The sequence below is a fragment of the Labrus bergylta genome, chromosome 6, assembly GCF_963930695.1.
Source record: "Labrus bergylta chromosome 6, fLabBer1.1, whole genome shotgun sequence".
Lineage (NCBI taxonomy): Eukaryota > Metazoa > Chordata > Actinopteri > Labriformes > Labridae > Labrus > Labrus bergylta.
This window is the reverse complement of record NC_089200.1, coordinates 883,765-903,257: the sequence shown is the minus strand read 5'-3', so window position 1 is coordinate 903,257 and position 19,493 is coordinate 883,765. Positions and strand designations below refer to the sequence as shown.

General features: G+C 45.2%; 1 protein-coding gene across 1 annotated transcript in view; it reads left to right on the top strand.

Annotated features, from left to right (window-relative positions):
* The first annotated feature begins 84 nt into the window (after positions 1-84).
* LOC109977397 (inaD-like protein) overlaps positions 85-19,493 on the top strand; it is a 36,176-nt gene continuing 16,767 nt past the window's right edge. The window contains exons 1-9 of the mRNA XM_065956267.1: positions 85-221; positions 422-551; positions 4,096-4,221; positions 7,148-7,209; positions 7,319-7,375; positions 8,108-8,242; positions 8,806-9,006; positions 9,094-9,174; positions 9,418-9,591. Coding sequence (XP_065812339.1) covers positions 473-551; positions 4,096-4,221; positions 7,148-7,209; positions 7,319-7,375; positions 8,108-8,242; positions 8,806-9,006; positions 9,094-9,174; positions 9,418-9,591 — 915 coding nt within the window. The 5' untranslated portion in view covers positions 85-221; positions 422-472. The remainder of the gene's footprint in view (positions 222-421; positions 552-4,095; positions 4,222-7,147; positions 7,210-7,318; positions 7,376-8,107; positions 8,243-8,805; positions 9,007-9,093; positions 9,175-9,417; positions 9,592-19,493) is intronic.

Here is a 19,493-nt window from a genome sequence, read left to right as displayed (position 1 = left end):
TCTCTGTCTCTCTCTCTCTCTCTCTCTGTCTCTCTTTCTCTCTCTCTGTCTCTCTTTCTCTCTCTCTGTCTCTCTCTCTCTCTCTCTCTTTCTCTCTCTCTGTCTCTCTCTCTCTCTCTCTCTCTCTCTCAGACGCTGTAGGAGTTTTTGTTAAACACGTTGTTCCCGGCAGCGCTGCAGATCAGAGTGGCAACATCCGGATCCACGACCGACTGGTCGCTGTAAGAACCTGCCGTGTGTGTGAGAGAGTGTGTGTGTGTGTGTTTGTGTGTGTGTAAACAGATCAAACTCAAACTCAGATCTGACTCAGTCCTTAATATCTCAGCAACAAGTTTGAATTGTTGTTAAAAAGTCTGAACTTCTCAGTCCTCCTGTTGATCTCCTCCCATCTTTCTGTCTTCCTCCTGTCTTTTTTTGTCAGCTGGACGGCGTCAGTGTCCACGGTCTGACCAATAACGAGGTTCTGGAGGTGATGAAGCAGACGGGTCAGACCGTCGTTCTCTCTGTGGTCAGGAAGAAACCCCAAGCTCTGGAGAGATCTCTGGACAAAGGTAGACGGATTCTTCTGAAGTGAACCTGAGACAGAGGAGGGAGGAGTTAGTGTTTTATTATATAAATATATCAACAGAACACCGCCCCTTTTGTTTGATTAAAAATGTAGATAGAACAACTGTTCATGGATGGAAAGCCCCCGATATGACCAAGGGCGCACTCACACTCGGCCCACAGCGCCAGCATTTTCAACAGCACCCAGCGTCCTTTTATACGTGCAGCCGTCCCAAGTGCTTCGAGTTGAAAATCCGTCACCGGCGCTCTTTTACAAATGTAGGATATTCCCCATTCCCTCATCCTCCTCATTCCGTGTCTGACCGGGAAATAAATGATCTCAAATATAAAACATTCAGTAAAAAGATACAGAGCAGTGTCGGTCATACAGCGGCTGTTATCAACAGACTGTTGTCATGGAGACAAACACACACTTCATGCAAACGTTTCCGAGCGCACAGCCAGCAGGAACGCCAGGTGGGCACGAGGCATTAGACTTAAAGGAAGAGTTTGAGGCATCATGTTTCAGGTTTTACTTTAATTTCACAAAAAGCTCTGATTGGTTTAAACTTCTATCATGCAGTTAAAATGTGTGCGATAGTGGCGTTCATATCTGAGGCTGAAGAAGTTCTGCAGCTTCCTGCTTTGTTTCCTCCGCTGTCTCCTCCTCTCCGCTCTGTCCTCGCTCAGATTAAGATGACAAATTTGTTTTCAACTTGCTGTAATTTCCCCAAACTCTGCACAGAGACTCTGATTCCTCCTCCGCACAGCGTCCACACAGAGATTAATTCACCCGGCTCAGGGTCATTTTTTTTGTCTTGCGATCGGCCGGCAGCGTGCACCGGTCAGCCTGCAGGCCAGAGAGAAACAAGTGAGGAAGAGGAGTGCAGCTCTTATCTGCTGCAGACCGTTTTTATTTCATTACTGAGAAAAAGCAACGAGGCGCCGAGTTCAGCCCCGAAGTCTCACTTTGTTATATCCCGCTCTCTTCTGTGGCGCTCTTATCGGCGCACAGTGTTGATGAGTGTGACAGGAAAACAAACTGCAATATTACAGATCTCCAACTTTAACCACGAGTCAGGAGGTCAGAGCGTCCTCGGCCTGCAGAGCGCCAGACGCAGGACGTGAGGGGGCCTGAGGAGAAACAGAGGAGCAGGGTCGTCATGATGTCAGATGTTTAAACTTTGGTTTGTTACTCCTAAAAATGAAACGATATCGATGCACATCAGAGGCGCCTTTTATTTGGTGATTTGCTGTTTTTGTTCCCAAAGATTGAAGTCAAACTCCTGCACAGCGTCTTATCGGTACCGGTTCTCTTCGACTCGCTGCAGCTTTTATTAAAAGAGAGAATATTAAGAAAATGTCATGTCAGGATTCTATAAATGAAAAGTAAAAGAGAGGAAATGCCTGCTCATAGATTTACTCTTTCTGACTCTGTGTCTCTGTGTCTCTGTGTCTCTGTGTGTGTCTCTGTGTCTCTGTGTCTGTGTCTCTGTGTCTCTGTGTCTCTGTGTCTGTGTCTCTGTGTCTGTGTGTGTCTGTGTCTCTGTGTCTGTGTCTCTGTGTCTGTGTCTCTGTGTCTCTGTCTCTGTGTCTCTGTGTCTGTGTCTCTGTGTCTGTGTGTGTCTGTGTCTCTGTGTCTGTGTCTCTGTGTCTCTGTCTCTGTGTCTCTGTGTCTGTGTGTCTCTGTGTCTCTGTGTCTGTGTGTCTCTGTGTCTCTGTGTCTCTGTCTCTGTGTCTCTGTGTCTGTGTGTCTCTGTGTCTCTGTGTCTCTGTGTCTGTGTCTCTGTGTCTCTGTCTCTGTGTCTCTGTGTCTCTGTGTCTCTGTGTCTGTGTGTGTGTCTCTGTGTCTCTGTGTCTGTGTCTGTGTGTCTGTGTGTGTGTCTCTGTGTCTCTGTCTCTGTGTCTCTGTGTCTCTGTGTGTGTGTCTCTGTGTCTTTGTGTCTCTGTGTCTCTGTGTCTCTGTGTGTGTGTCTCTGTGTCTTTGTGTCTCTGTGTCTCTGTGTCTCTGTCTCTGTGTCTCTGTGTCTCTGTGTCTCTGTGTGTCTGTGTCTCTGTGTCTCTGTGTCTGTGTCTCTGTGTCTGTCTCTGTGTGTCTGTGTCTCTGTGTCTCTGTGTCTCTGTGTCTCTGTGTCTCTGTGTCTCTGTCTCTGTGTCTCTGTGTGTGTGTCTCTGTGTCTTTGTGTCTCTGTGTCTCTGTGTCTCTGTGTCTCTGTCTCTGTGTCTCTGTGTCTCTGTGTCTGTGTCTCTGTGTCTGTCTCTGTGTCTCTGTGTGTCTCTGTCTCTGTGTCTCTGTGTCTCTGTGTCTGTGTCTCTGTGTCTCTGTGTCTCTGTGTGTCTGTGTCTCTGTGTCTGTGTCTCTGTGTCTGTCTTTGTGTCTCTGTGTCTCTGTGTGTCTCTGTCTCTGTGTCTCTGTGTCTCTGTGTGTCTGTGTGTCTGTGTCTGTGTCTCTGTGTCTGTCTCTGTGTCTCTGTGTCTCTGTGTCTCTGTGTGTCTGTGTCTCTGTGTCTGTGTCTCTGTGTCTCTGTGTGTCTGTGTCTCTGTGTCTGTGTCTGTGTCTCTGTGTCTCTGTGTGTCTGTGTCTCTGTGTCTCTGTGTCTCTGTGTCTGTGTCTGTGTCTCTGTGTCTCTGTGTCTCTGTGTGTCTCTGTCTCTGTGTTTCTGTGTCTCTGTGTCTCTGTGTGTCTCTGTCTCTGTGTCTCTGTGTCTCTGTGTCTCTGTGTGTCTCTGTCTCTGTGTCTCTGTGTCTCTGTGTCTCTGTGTGTCTCTGTCTCTGTGTTTCTGTGTCTCTGTGTCTCTGTGTGTCTCTGTCTCTGTGTTTCTGTGTCTCTGTGTCTGTGTCTCTGTGTCTCTGTCTCTGTGTCTCTGTGTGTCTGTGTCTCTGTGTCTGTGTCTCTGTGTTTCTGTGTTTCTGTGTCTCTGTGTCTCTGTGTCTGTGTCTCTGTGTGTCTCTGTCTCTGTGTTTCTGTGTCTCTGTGTCTCTGTCTCTGTGTCTCTGTGTGTCTCTGTCTCTGTGTCTCTGTGTCTCTGTGTCTCTGTGTGTCTCTGTCTCTGTGTTTCTGTGTCTCTGTGTCTCTGTGTCTCTGTGTCTGTGTCTCTGTGTCTCTGTCTCTGTGTCTCTGTGTGTCTGTGTCTCTGTGTCTGTGTCTCTGTGTTTCTGTGTTTCTGTGTCTCTGTGTCTGTGTCTCTGTGTCTCTGTGTCTGTGTTTCTGTGTCTCTGTGTCTCTGTGTCTCTGTGTCTGTGTTTCTGTGTTTCTGTGTTTCTGTGTCTCTGTGTCTGTGTCTCTGTGTCTCTGTGTCTGTGTTTCTGTGTTTCTGTGTCTCTGTGTCTCTGTGTCTCTGTGTCTCTGTGTCTGTGTCTCTGTGTCTCTGTGTCTGTGTCTGTGTCTGTGTCTCTGTGTCTGTGTTTCTGTGTTTCTGTGTCTCTGTGTCTCTGTGTCTGTGTTTCTGTGTCTCTGTCTCTGTGTCTCTGTGTCTCTGTGTCTGTGTCTCTGTCTCTGTGTCTCTGTCTCTGTGTCTCTGTGTCTCTGTGTTTCTGTGTGTGTCTCAGTGGAGAGGGAGTCGTCTCGTGTGTCTTTGAGGAGGTCGTCTGATGTGATGGCTCGCTCGTCTGGGTTTAACTTTATGTCACCAACACTGGAACAGACGTACCTCAACACGGCGCAGCTAGAAAGCGGTGAGTACGCACACACACACACACACACACACACACACACACACACACACACACACACACACACACACACACACACACACACACACACACACACACACACACACACACACACACACACACACACACACACACACACAACATAACTCGTTGGGTCTCATTCACGCTGCAGCATTAAGGAGGACAAAAAAACAGAGAAATTAAAGTTTGTTCTGAAGGAGGCCTCCACAGATTTTAATGTCAGTGACAAGGTCAGCTAGATACGATATGATTGGCTGCTGAGAAAAATGGTAACAGTGAAGACACCAGAACAGTTCTGATAAGAGATTCTGAACCAGAAGACTTTTGAGTGTGACCGCTCAGAAATAGTCTGAGAGCCATCAGGGCGCTCACCGAGGGCTAGGCAGCAGAGCCAAGGAGGAGCGGGCACATCCTCAAATCATCGGCCCAACGGTCAACTGTCTGTCTGCTAATGATGAGGAGGAGGAGACGAGCAGCGAAGAAGAAGAGGGCGTGGCCTCATGAGATCCTCAGGACGCTACAGGATGTGGGAGAAGTAGTCTCGTCCAGGAGCTGCAGCTCTATAACGAGATCATCTGACTTTTTCTGCACATCTGTGTTTGTTACCAAAATAACATTTGTACACTTGATCATGTAGCACGCATCTTTGCAACTACAGCCTAAATGATCTCAAATATTTTTACAAACTCTGTGGACATTTGTGTTTAATTTATTCTGCAAACAGAAAAAATACTTGATCGGATCTGCAGGACTCAGCCCAAACCCTCCTGCAGACGTTCAGTCACTGCAGGCCTCTAAATAGCCCTCTTCTCTGAATTATTCCCTCTCTTTTTTATTCCTCATTAGCTTTGCTAAGTGGCCAAAAACGCCACGCTAACACTTAGCACGCCGCCCGCCTGCTCCCGGCCAACAGATGTAAAGTGTCCGAGCCGTCTGACAGCCGTGCGGCGATGTATCACCCTGTTTATTCAGCCAAACGCTGCAGATTAATTGCTCTGAGAAGGCCGAGGTTAGCAATGCTAATTTAATCAGAGGCTGTTGTTGTTACACGGCCAGACCTGCTGCAAAAATCCCTCAACATGTGCGTGAGATTTGTCAGAACATGGAGGTGTTTTTTTTCTTTTGGTTTTCCTGCCCGGGTCGGAGTGACGGCTGAACAGGACGTTCCTCTCTCGGAGCCGAGCTGTAATCTGCTCGGACTGTCAGTGCCTCATGTTCAAACTGCTGCACGACTCCTTCACTCTGCTGTGATTTAAGGAGCCATTGTTGCTGGGACACTTTGGTGTGTGTGCAGGAGCATTACACACACACACACACACACACAGACACACACACACACACACACACACACACACACACAGCTGAAGTTGCTTACTTTACAGTTTATATTCGAGTCATTTAGTTTTTTGCTTCTAACCGGTGAATTCCAATGAGGTGACGGTCAGCCTGCAGCAGAGAGGTGCTGAGTGTTTTTACTGCAGCACAACTACAACACTGCTCTTCTTGCTGCTCTGCTGCAGAACTACCAGCTGTGTAATGTCATAAACACACAACTGTTAGAACCAGCACGCCTTTTTTCTTAGTGTCAGTCTGGCTGCAGAAGTCCAGTTTTGGATGCAACACTTCTTCTCAAAGTCTTTCTATGTGATTTTTCATACTTAAATGTAGAAATCAAGTATATCCTCTGAAAATAACTCTGCGAGTCATGACTGTCTACAATGGGTGTAACACCCGAGTCCCACTGTCTGTGATGTTTTCAGAGTTTTCAGAGTCCTATCTTCACTTTGTTTACATCGCCAGGACGGCCGGCTGACTCCTCCCCTCGTGTATAAAAGTTGTTTAATTGAGGGACTAGAGAAAAGAAGAATAACATACTGTACTCACTGCTTAACTGTGTTTCTAGATCACGCTCATTTCAGGTAAATTTACATGCAGTGTGAAGACACCAGCATAATAAAGAAAGCTAGCATTAGCATGCTAACACAACAATGCAGCGCGAGTTGTTTTGGTTTCATGCTGGAGCTCAAGGGCGACATCTGCTGGATCAAAACATCACATAGAAAGCCTTTAAGAGTTTTACATTGTGCTGTTTTCTCTTCTGCTTAAAGCAACAAAATCTAACATTTCCTCCTTCAAACAGTCGTTTCAGAGGTTGAGCTAATAACTTCCAACAGGGAGAATGGCGTGCGTCTCTCTCGTGTCCACAGAGCGCCCCGCTCGACTGTTTTCAGCACTAGCCAGTTAGCCCGTCTCTGTACTGTTTGATACAAACGCTACCCAAAGCTCATGACCACTGGTGAGGGTCGGAAAGAAGATCGACCTGTAGATCGAGAGCTTTGCCTTCAGGTTCAGCTCCCTCTTCATCACAACGCTTGCATTACTGCCGACCCCACCCCTCAGTCTTACCGTCCATCCTATCCTCGCTGTGAAAAGACCCCGGGATATTTAAACTTCCTCACTTGAGGCACAGGCCCTCTCTCCTGGCTTCTCTTCTGTTCTTGTTATTTCCGCTTTGGCGTTGTAGTTTTTATCACTTTGTGTCACGTTGTGTGTGAGTGTAACGTGTTGTGTTGAGCGTTTCATCCACAAGCTGCAGGAAGCTGCTGTGTTTTAATGTTTTAATGTTTTAACTGCTCGACTGTCATTTTACATCTGTTCCACTGCTTACACAGCCCGTTCACTGTGTGTGTGTGTGTGTGTGTGTGTGTGTGTGTGTGTGTGTGTGTGTGTGTGTGTGTGTGTGTGTGTGTGTGTGTGTGTGTGTGTGTGTGTGTGTGTGTGTGTGTGTGTGTGTGTGTGTGTGTGTGTGTGTGTGTGTGTGTGTGTGTGTGTGTGTGTGTGTGTGTGTGTGTGTGTGTGTGTGTGTGTGTGTGTGTGTGTGTGTGTGTGTGTGTGTGTGTGTGTGTAGCCTCAGATGCAGAACTGAGGGATAAATGGGAGCAGGCTCTGGGACCGAAGTATGAAGTTCTGGTGAGATGACAAAATTTTACACATTTTCATTGATGCTATCTGTTTTCCATGGTTAGTGTTAAATATTATGATCCTACTTTCATCCATAAATCTGTGTGTGTGTGTTCAGGTGGTGCACTTGGATCCTGTTATTGAAGATGATGCAGAGCTGCAGAAATCCTCTAAGGTGAGAAACACAAAACTTTATTATCACGTTGTTCTGTCTTTGTTGGAGCGGTGCTGTGTGCAGCCAGTATGTCCTCCTTCTAACTTTAGATTCTGCTCCTGAATGCTCTGGATTTGTTTGGACCAGAGAAGGTAGGCGCTTTGAAGACCCCCCCCACACGGCCGTTTTGGACACCCCTTGGTTTGCCAGATATGAGAGCAGTTATCAGGTCAACAGGTGTTGCAGCGATGGAAGCGGTCAAGAGAAGTGGTTCAGATAGAAGTGATTGTACCCGACCTAAAAAGCCTCTGCATGTTTCTAATAAGCTCCACGAGCAGAAACGTGCTCAAACTAGGATCAATATTGGAGATGCTTTTGAAAAATGGAGAGAGGTTAGAACAGAGAAAGGTTTACAGACCCATGCAGAGCTGGATAAACACTGAAGCTTCAGAGTCCACCACATGGTGACCTGAGTGAGCATCCACTCTAGAGAGGAGGGGGGGGGGGGACAGCTCTCTATGATGTTTAGAATTTAGACTGCAGTACCTAGATTTAGATCAGATTTAGCTCCTATATATAATATAAATGTAATATAAAAAGAATCCCCATTCAAAAATGTTACAAACTACATCCTCATACTCGAACAGAATCTTTTTGCAGCACTGTTATATTGGGACTGCGTTATTCTGAGCTGCACTGACCTTAAAACATTTTAACCTCTGTTTTCCTGTCGTCTTGTATGTCTGCGTGCAGCTGCTGCCCGTCCACATGCTGCGTCTCGGTGTGGAGTTGGACTCATTCGATGGTCATCACTACATCTCCTCTCTGGCCTCTGGAGGCCCCGTCGACAAACACGGAGTCTTGAGACCAGAGGACGAGCTCCTCGAGGTAAAAACATGCACTCTCTTACAGAGGAACACAAACACAACTGGATGTGCGATTCGTTTATTTGTAGATTTTTCTTTAACATCTTTTGAATCTTTAAAGTGTTGGAACCTTTAAATTCTGCCGAAAAAGGGACTTTATCTGAACTGGAAAGTGACAAAGATAATCACTCTTTCTTCCTCAGGTGTCATTTCATAAGATATGTCAACTTCCTGTAACAACGCCTTTATTCCAGTCTACGAGAGCAAGACTTTTAACCATGAACCTCACAACTCCACTGACTGAAACAGAAGTGTAAAAAGAATATTTTCAGACAGAGAAATGGTTAAAAGTAGATTGGTTCTCTTTTATTGGGGCAGTCTCTTCAGACTAAATAAAAATGTGGAGTTCCACAAGGCTCAATCCTTAGACCACTACTTTTTACTCTCATCTTTATCATGTCACCAGCTATCAATCCATTTTAATGCTCTTTTGTTGTTCAGCTGAATCAGGAGAAGTTTTAAAAGTTCAAGTTTTTGGCTAAAAGTGAAAATATATTTTGTTGTTTTTTTTTTTTCTGTGTGCAGGTGAACGATGTTCAGCTGTACGGGAAGTCCCGTCGCGAGGTGGTGTCCTTCCTCAAAGAGGTTCCTCCTCCGTTCACTCTGGTCTGCTGCCGACACCCGACCTCTGACCTGGAACCAGACCCAGAGTCCGAATCAGAACCAGAACCTGAACCAGCACTTCGACTTGGACCTGTTAGACAGGCACAGCCCAGTGTGGATGAGGTTAGAGAGTTAATGAACACACATACGATATAATAAGAGTTTTCTGGTATTGATAATGAATCTGATCTTTTGCTGATGTTTGTTCAGATCGAGCTGAAGCTGTCGTCGATGCTCTGCAGTCAGACGGAGCTGAAGGAGAGCGACAGGGACCAGCAGGTGGTCCAACAGGTAACCTGTCTCACTCTCTGCACAAAAACAAACAAAATGAACGTTGAATGTCACAAAGGTAAAAAACTGCCAAATATTTCATAAATTTACAAGAAAACCAAAACGGTCTTACTTGTCCAGTCTTATTGGAGAGCTGAACACAAAATACATGCACTCAAAAATAATAACATAACAGCTACAGGTTTGAGTTTTGGATGTTTCATGTTTATGATTGTATTAAAAGTGTGTTGTTTATATCTGCAGCAGGTAGAGGAGGTGCTGCTGAAGGAGGAGAGGAGTCCTCACAGGCAGCAGCAGGAAGATGATGAGGAGGATGAAGATGACGGGGAGCTGGCTCTGTGGTCTCCTGACGTTCAGGTGTTGGAGCTTCAGAAGGAGAGAGACAAAGGCCTCGGCTTCAGCATCCTGGATTATCAGGTAACAGACGCACACTTATCCTCCTCTTCCTCTTCTCTCTCCTCTTCCTCTTCCTCCTCCTCCTCCTTTTCTTCAAGTTATTGTAGTTTTAAATTGGGATGTAAATGAGCTGGCAGCAGGGGGGAGGGGGCTTCTGCTCTCTGGAAACACCAAAAACATCTTTAGAGATTGTACGATAAATATGTCCTTCCTTCCTGAAGAGAGAGTCAAGTCGAAGTTGTTTTAATCATTATAAACTCTCTCCGTTTGATTCTCATATTTTTGAGTCAAAGACTTTTTATTTATTCTCATTTCCGTCTGGGGATTGATGTTGGGAAAACCCTGGTTCATGTTTCTCTCCCCCCACCCTGTTTCAGCACTTTATCTTTAGGCAGAACTTCACCTCCAGGACCTCTGCCTCTTCCATTTCTCTTTCTCCTCCTTACCCTCCTCCTCCTCCTTACCCTCCTCTTCCTAACTCCTACTCCTCCTCCTCCTCCTCCTCTCTCCTCTCTCCTCTCTCCTCTTCCTCTTCCTCTTCCTCTTCCTCTTCCTTCTTCTCCTCCTCCCCCTCCTCTTCCTAACTTCTCCTCCTCCCCCTCCTCTTCCTAACTTCTACTCCTCCCCCTCCTCTTCCTCTTCCTCCTCCTCCTCTCTCCTCTCTCCTCTCTCCTCCTCTCTCCTCTTCCTCTTCCTCTTCCTCTTCCTCTTCCTTCTTCTCCTCCTCCCCCTCCTCTTCCTAACTTCTACTCCTCCCCCTCCTCTTCCTCCTCTCTCCTCTCTCCTCTCTCCTCTTCCTCTTCCTCTTCCTCTTCCTCTTCCTCTTCCTAACTTCTACTCCTCCCCCTCCTCTTCCTCCTCCTCCTCTCTCCTCTCTCCTCTCTCCTCTTCTTCCTCTTCCTCTTCCTCTTCCTCTTCCTCTTCCTCCTCCTCCTCCCCCTCCTCTTCCTAACTCCTACTCCTCCTCTCTCCTCTTCCTCTTCCTCTTCCTCTTCCTCCTCCTCCTTACCCTCCTCACTCGGATCCAGCTGAGAGCAAGAAGGGGGGGCAACAGGTTAACTCCCTGTTGGTGTGTGTGTGTGTGTGTGTGTGTGTGTGTGTGTGTGTGTGTGTGTGTGTGTGTGTGTGTGTGTGTGTGTGTGTGTGTGTGTGTGTGTGTGTGTGTGTGTGTGTGTGTGTGTGTGTGTGTGTGTGTGTGTGTGTGTGTGTGTGTGTGTGTGTGTGTGTGTGTTTGTGTGTGTTCATGTGTGTGTTCATGTGTGTGTGTTCATGTGTGTGTGTTCATGTGTGTGTGTTCATGTGTGTGTTCATGTGTGTGTTCATGTGTGTGTTCATGTGTGTGTGTTCATATGTGTGTGTTCATGTGTGTGTTCATGTGTGTGTTCATGTGTGTGTTCATGTGTGCCCTCTCTCGCTCCTCCCTGGGTGAGATAGAGATGTAAGGATGGGGAAGATGTTTTTAGAGCAGACAGGACGTTCTCCTCCCGCTGTGACTACCCATGATGCACAGCAGCATCTGAAGTCTGAAACATGTTATAACACTCAATAACTTCACCGGCATAACTCCTTCAAACAAAAACCAGAACGATGTATACACAAATGTCTAGATGTTACTAATAGAAATAACACAACAGAGAAATTAAAAATGTGTTTATTCTGAAACAAACGCGTATGGAATATTCGGACTCGGGCGATGATATGAGGACAACAGCTGGGACTTCCTGTTTTAAATGAACACAGAATAACTTTAAAGTTGCTGTTGTCAGTCCTCTCTCCCAAAGTGTTTCTACTTTTCTTCAGAGTCACAGTTTAAGTCATAATTTAAACGATTTTACCAAGCAGAAACCTCCAGTAATGAAAAATGAAGCCGGTACATATCCTGCAGTTCCTGGAGTGTCCACTAGAGGCTGGCTGCAGAAGCACAGGAAGTCACATACACACCCATTCTAAAAAGCCTGTTTTTACAGCAGAGATGAACATGTTTACAGCCTGGTTCAAAAAACCAAATAGGTGTGATTAGCTCATGTCTGGATGGACACACACTGTACGGGGGGTGAATGTTTTGATGACTCATCAGTTTTGATTTGATGAAGGATAAGAGTTATTCACAATAAGGCGTGTAGCTGACCTGATTGACAGGTGGGCGCGGTGTAACGGTTTGTCAGGAGGTTTAAAACCCGCCTCAGCTCCAGCTCTCAGCCTGTCGTTAGGTTGACTGAAAGTTAGACTGAGACAGCATTTCCAGCATGGAGACCGCCATCGATGGGACTCCAGCGCCCCCTGCAGGAACTGATGAATTCGTTAATGTTTACAGTCTGTGGTTTGTATATCAGCTGATCAACCAGTTAGCTTGTACTGCGCCTCCTCCTCCCTCGTCTCCTCTCTCCTCATCTCCTTAGTAAGTTATTAAATGGAATTTCCCCGCCTGTCGTGGTGAAATCTGATCAGTTTTTAGGTAACAGGATGTAGGACGAGACCAAGCACTCTGTGTGTGTGTGTGTGTGTGTGTGTGTGTGTGTGTGTGTGTGTGTGTGTGTGTGTGTGTGTGTGTGTGTGTGTGTGTGTGTGTGTGTGTGTGTGTGTGTGTGTGTGTGTGTGTGTGTGTGTGTGTGTGTGTGTGTGTGTGTGTGTGTGTGTGTGTGTGTGTGTGTGTGTGTGTGTGTGTGTCACGGCTGGTTGCTCTCGGTTTCAGACCTCGGTTCAGGACAAAGCAGCCTGTGTTCAGAGACCAGCTGAAATCAACACACACACTCGCGTTCATCCTTGTATACTTGTGAGCTCTTTCTTTAACATTCTTCGTTTCCTGTCATCTGTAACTTGAATCTTTTCCTCTGAACACGACTCTCCTCATCTTAACCCTGAAACAAAGTTCAAACTCAGAATCAGCCGTTTGAAGACGTTGTTAAAAAGTCTCCTCTCTTCTGAATGACATGTAGCTGATACACAGGATTATACAGTATATATAGATGAAAACAAGGGGCACTGAAGAGAGCAGGCAACCCAGGTTCGAATCCCACCTATTTGTTTTTTTGAACCAGGCTGTAAACATGTTCATCTCTGCTGTAAAAACAGGCTTTTTAGAATGGGTGTGTATGTGACTTCCTGTGCTTCTGCAGCCAGCCTCTAGTGGACGCTCGAGGAACTGCAGGATTTTTACACTTTTTTTACACTATCGGGCTTAAAAAATATCTGACTTTATTCTCTATTTTTAGATTATCCTGATTCTAAGAAGGATGTGATGTCACTTTATATTAACTGTAATAAAACTATATCTGTTAAATCTGGGTTCATGTTGAGATTTAATGAATACGGATATGCAGCGAATCATCAAAACAGAAGGTTTTTACAGATTCTGATTTTGAATTCTCTCAGATTGAAGCAGAAATTTGAGGTTGAAGCAGTCTTGGGTTCACCTCAGAGCAAAACCGACCCTTCAACAGTTTCCACAAAATGAATCAAGTCCTCTCACAAATCTTCCTCCCTCTCCCTCTCCCTCTCCCTCTCCCTCTCTCTCTCTCTCTCTTTTGTTCCTCTATATCTCTTGCCCAAGGGCATGTCGGTCTGCTGTTGCTGCCAAAGTGTTTCCTGTTACTGACTCTGCGGCTGTCAGAGTTGAGTGAAAGATGGTTGGAGGCAATAAGAGAAGAGCTGATCTGACCCGTCTGTCTCCGCTCGGGCTCGCAGTCTCCACTAAAAACACTGACGCCTTAAAAAAAGAACAGGAACAGTTTGATACCTGAAAGACGAGTTTCCTCCAAATGTTCTTATCTGAGCGGAGGAAACCCAAAAATACAGCTTTGCAAAAACAAAAGGCAGAGAGATGATCATCAATTATTTTATCTTTGATTAAATAGATCAACTGCAAAGGAGATGCAGTTTGTATCTGGGCTGTAAAGATAAACATAAAACATGATTATTTAAAGGTCCAATTAGTGAGCTGTGTAGAGAGTGAGATGATAAAGGTATCTTACTCTCTGATCATTAAGGAAACATGTTGAAGTGCTGGCTTCTCTGACAACAATGCAGCAGCCAGTATGTCCTCCTTCTAACTTTAGATTCTGCTCCTGAATGCTCTGGATCTGTTTGGACCAGAGAAGGTAGGCGCTTTGAAGGCACCCCCCCACACAGCCGTTTTGGACGCCCCTCGATTTGTCAGATATGAGAGCAGTTATCAGGTCAACAGGTGTTTCAGTGATGGAAGCGGTCAAGAGAAGTGGTTCAGATAGAAGTGATTGTACCCGACCTAAAAAGCCTCTGCATGTTTCTAATAAGCTCCACGAGCAGAAACGTGCTCAAACTAGGATCAATATTGGAGATGCTTTTGAAAAATGGAGAGAGGTTAGAACACAGAAAGGTTTACAGACCCATGCAGAGCTGGATAAACACTGAAGCTTCAGAGTCCACCACATGGTGACCTGAGTGAGGGGGGGGGAGAGACAGATCTCTACAATGTTTAGAATTTAGACTGATTTTAAAAAATGGAGGGAGGTTAGAACGCTGAAAGGTTTCCATATCCTGTTTTTGTGTTTGTGCATGTAAACAAATATGGAATGGTAGTGTTCAGGAGCGCTGGAACAACGAGAGCGAGGCACTGGGAAAAGAAACACAAAACAACATGCAGTCAGAATCAAACGACCAAAACAAGACGGCACAACAACAGTCTCAAAAAGATTCTGAAGGGGCCAATTTACCACTGAGAAGAGACGACAGTTTGGCAGCTTGCTGGAAGACGAGGTGGCGTTCACAGGAAGTGCTGCCTCTGATGAATTGTGAATGAAAGTCCACGGTGCTCAGGGACGCCGCACACCTCTGAAACCAGACGACCAGGAAGAACTGAGCCAAAAAACATAGGACTTAAAAGACCTGACCAAACCATGAGACCGCGAGGCGTCTGGGCCTTTTGATGCGTAAATATGAGAAAATATCATCGACCCATCGATCGATCAGGATCATCACTAAACTCCAGCATGAAGGTGTTTTGTGCAGGAACACTTACATTTAAAGAGTCTCTGAGTTTTCAGAATAAAGGGGTCAACCGTCTGAAACAGTACCGACGAGTTTGTCTTTGTGCATAAAGAATCAAGAGGAGACGTTAAATCTAAAAGTACGCTGAAGTGTCTTTTTCATGCAGAACGCCATGTTCGTACTCTTCTGACCTTAACGTGTAAATTAATTATGAAGAAACTCTCCGAGGCCCTGAAAAGATGGAAATCCAGAAAGTCTTAAGTTCACCAACACACTGAAGAATACTTTGTGTTCACACGTTGTTGTGAGATAGTTTCATCCTAAAGGTCTCCAAACTTTGAGTCGGCGCTCTGCAGCCTACATTTCCAAATCAAAACAGAAACTCATTGTTACCCGAGCGTGGAAACATTCCACTACTTTTTGGCAGAGGACACGTTTAATTTGAGTATTTTCTCTCCTCTCCTGCGTTTGAGATTTCTTTCACTTCTTGACAGCAGAGGCCCCTTTCTTTTTCCGGAGGATCTTGTGGGAGTGGAGGACTTGAGTTCTGACTCCTCACCACCTGTAGCCATGTTGTTGGGTCTAAAAATACAGCGCCGCTTTGTTCTGCCAGCCGGAAACTTGGCACGGCAGCTCGCTGTGCAGCGCGGGCGATGCCCAGGGTTCAACACAGGGGAATTGAACAAAATGTACATCCGCTCTCACCAGGAGAGGGGCTCTGCGAGTCGGTGCGCGAGTCTCTAGAGGGGTTTGGATCCCGGTGGTCGGTGTGTGTGGTTGAGGAGGCGGAGCCGAAGCCGAGGCTGTTTGTGGAGTTCAGGATGCGGGACGGGACGGAGGCCAGTCAAAGTTCTCCGTCTGTGGAAAAGTTCTGGTGGAATAAATTACATCCAAAGTTGTTGAAGCCGATCCTCCCACTCACATCCAGGAAGCATCAGACTTATGGATGAACTCTGAATGGAACACGTCCATGAATCCAGCGTCTGCTCGCTGCAGGTTTCAGGGGGAAGAAACTTTTTAATTAGAGTTCACGATGTCGTCTGTTTATACTCGACATGATTCACGCTAAGTGTTGGAGCTATTTCATTGTTGTTAGAAAGAGTTTTGGTATTTAGTTTACTGATATTTGGGTGGTGGTGTTTATTTAATTATTCTACACATTTTCTTTATTTAGAATAGATTTTGAGTAATATTTTCTTTTGCTAGTTATTTGTTTAGTACATTTTATTTTGTATTAGTATTTTTTTTGTTAGGTATTTGGGTAATACTGTGGGCACCAGAGGCAGGTAGAGGACCAGCATGCACCTGGGTGGGCCTATGAGAGGCAGCAGGAACCTCGATTTTCTTTGTTCTTTTGTTTGCTTTCTTTTGAACCAAAATAACGCAGATCTCTTGCATGGACGTTGGACTTCTTTTGCCTGCGTACATCACATCCCCATGGTGCATCAGTGCTCATTTGATTCTGTTTGATATTAGTTTATTTCCATTTTTTTTTTTTTTGGACAAATAGCCACTACACTAAGTTTGAATAAATCAGCAGATTCTGATCATGTGGACGGCTTCCAGAGGTTTAGAAGTCATCCATTATGATTCAACTCTTTGTGTCGTCAAGCTGTGACAAAATAATCTTCATAATTTACAGATTTCAAAGTGACGTCTTTAAATGAATTAGTCTTTGCTCAGCTGGTCCATCCCTCCATTTTCTTCCTCTTATTCGAGGTCGGGTCGCGTTGGAAGAAGGCGCAGTAAGTCAACCCAGACGTCCCTCTCCCCAGTAAAGATTTCCAGCTCCTGGAGGATTCTGAGACGTTCCCAGGCCATACGGGACATAATCCCTCTGGTTCTACCCCGGTTCTCCTCCCAGATGGGCGTGCCAACCTCCAAAAGGAGGCGTCCAGGAGGATCCTGATCAGATACCTGAACCACCTCAACTGAGGTGTTTAAGCTCCTCCCCCTCTCTCCAAGTCTGAGCCCAGATGACCTCCAGAGGAAACTCATTTCAGACGCTTGTAGCCGCCATCTCATTCTTTCAGCTGGTTTAAAAACTCTTTATTTACTTCTTTTACCGACAACAAGGACAGAAACAAGCTGGAGGGCAGAAACAAGCAGGAACAAGCAGAAACAACAGCTCTCCACTTGAGTGTGGACCAAGTGGAGAGGTGTCAGGGCAGTTCCCGAGTACTGCTGCGGCATCCCTGAGCAGGGCAACAGCTCTGCCGTTATCCAGAGTCCACCCAGTCTGAGAAAAATGATTTAGATTCTGAGGTCAAGACTGATTTTGAATACTACACGACTGTTATGTATAAACTTTATTTCAGACGCTGAGAAATATAAATACAGGACGTCAACAAGTCGTGAGAGACGTTTGAAACACGAGGACGACCCTGTGTCTCGCAGCGCGGGCTGAGTGACAGACGTCATGAATCAATTCATCCACACAAGAACGTAAACATCAAACGTCTCAGCACAGCAGGAGACGGAATCAGTAACAAACTTTTGACTTTCACCGTGATGTAAAAAACAACACGGACACAGAAAAAGAAAAACTAACTAAGTTAGAGACGTCTGAGATCTGACGGACGAGGAGAAAATAAATCCTTCAGGAACTGAAATGTGAAGAGTGTTTCAGAGGCGTTAACCATTTCTCCTCTCCTTCAATGAAATGAGTCTCACTCTAAACAACCATCAGAACATTTAGGCCATTTACCTTCTGCAGTTTGGAGGAACATGGACTCATTTTATAACAAGCTGTGTCCTTCTTTTTCTTCTTTAATTCCTCTACATTTATCAGGATCAGCGAGTTTCGACCCCTCACTCGGGGGTCTGCGTCTGATTTGGGGGTGGGGGGGCACATACCTCACCCTCGTGTCTCAGTTTATTGTGCAAACTGGAGACACAGTGTTACAAGTTGTGTTTCAAACGTTTATTTATTTATTTTACAGGGACATTTCATATTAATAAACATTTCAGTAAATATTCCAGAGTTAGCCAAAAGGCTAATTTTCATCTGTTGTCTCTGGACAGATTTTATAAAAGGCTCCCTAAAAAAAAACAAATTCAAACATCGCTAAAAGCTACAAATAGAAATATCATGACAGTAATGAAGCAGCCAGGTGAGCAGCCACAGGAGAAAATACATAAACTATGCAGGATACACATCAAGCAGCGGTTAATATAAAACATGTATCTCATGCAGGACAGACGTGGAGCAGCATGTTGGACAGACAGCGCTCCGTTTGTGGATATTTGATGATGGATGGTTTAAAGTCGAGCTGCAGATGAAACACTGACGGCTCTGAAACTCTTTAGATTAAATTTAAACTTCCCAGAGATGAGGGGGGGGGGGGGGGGTATAAAAAGTTAAAATCCTGTCATATTGTGTTTCAAAGTGCGAGCTGCTGACTGCTGTAAAAGTTTGACCTCCTGCTGCTGAATCAGAGCTCCGTGTCGGAGCGTGGATTTGTCTCCTGAAGCGTTCGCCTTTGGTCCTCCTCTCTTTTCCTCGCTGCTCTGAAAGCGGTGACCTTTGAACTCCTGTGACGACCGAGTGAATCCTCGTCTCCTCTCTGCATGTCGGGCTGTTTGTACTGTTGTACAGACGGAGTCAGAGTCGTTTTTCTGGTCTCTGTCTCCCCCTGCCTGTCAGTCTCAGAGACACACTCTCAGGCTGAGTGACGTCTTCACCTCTTCCACTCTCTCTCCCGCTTATCGGGGGGTCGGGCTTTTATTCTGTCTGCAGCTTCATGCTCACCCCTGAGTCTTATAAAATAAAATAAATAAAAAATAAAACACATGTGCAGGTGAGGTAGAAACCCAAAAACTCACCTTAAGAGATTAAACAAAGTTAAAATAAAATACAGTAAAAATAAAAAAGTAAGACTATTTACTATCACAAATAAAATTTACCCGATTGAAAATTACATACAAACATTGAAAACATAAAAATAGAGCAAAACAGGACACACAGTATGTAGACAATATAACAAAATCAGGACAATTCACTACAAATCTTTCTGAGTCTCAATTTGTATTTTAGAAAAAGACAAAAAGTCATTAAGTAAATAAATGCGTGTTCCATTATTTGACTCGGACAAAATATCTCATAGCTGGTTTAAAAACAGATTTTTACAAAGTGCTGACGGACAAAACAAAGACAGGAAGTCAGGACGATAACAGAATAAACATCACCAGTCCAGACGAGAGAGGAATGAAATAAATAACCTGAAGGATAAAAGAGATGAATAAAAGCATTCAAAGGAGCAAGTTTTTATTTGAGTTTTTCAATTTTGAGAGGAAACAAACAATAAGAACAATACTGAAAATAATCTAAACAAAAAAAAAACAAGTAACAGATGCTGCAAATAATGTAAACAAAGACATCAGAAATATCACAGAGAAAAACAAAAATATTTGTATACATAAAGTATTCGCCCAAAAATAGTGAAACTGTAAATTAGTTTTAATTAATTAATTAAAGAGTAGCACAGACAGGTTTGAGTTCCACGGTGTGTTGCAGTGCGTCTGCTTAGGAGCGAGTTTAAGAAGTGATTTAAAGGATGTTACTGACTCTGCTCGCCTCATCTCCTCTGGCAGGTCGTTCTGAGCCTTGACTTTAGAACGACCAGAAGGGCTCTGCCTGAGGATCTGAGGTCACTAGATGGTTCATGGGGGTCAACATTTCAGCAAGGCAAGACCAAGACGAGCTTTAAAAGAGAATCTTAAAATCAGTTGTTAAAGTGAGCGGTGGAGGGAGGCGAGGACTCGAGGGATGGGATGCCGAGCTGCTGCGTTTTGGACCAGGTGGAGGGGGGGGGGGGTTTAAGGGGGATACCTGAGAGGAGACCAACCAGGGTCACTGTGTGTGTGTGTGATGGTATGACATTTCTCTTCTTGCCCCCAAGTGAAGGAGTTTAAGTATCTCGGGGTCTTCACAGGGAGGGTCAGATGGAGCGTGAGAT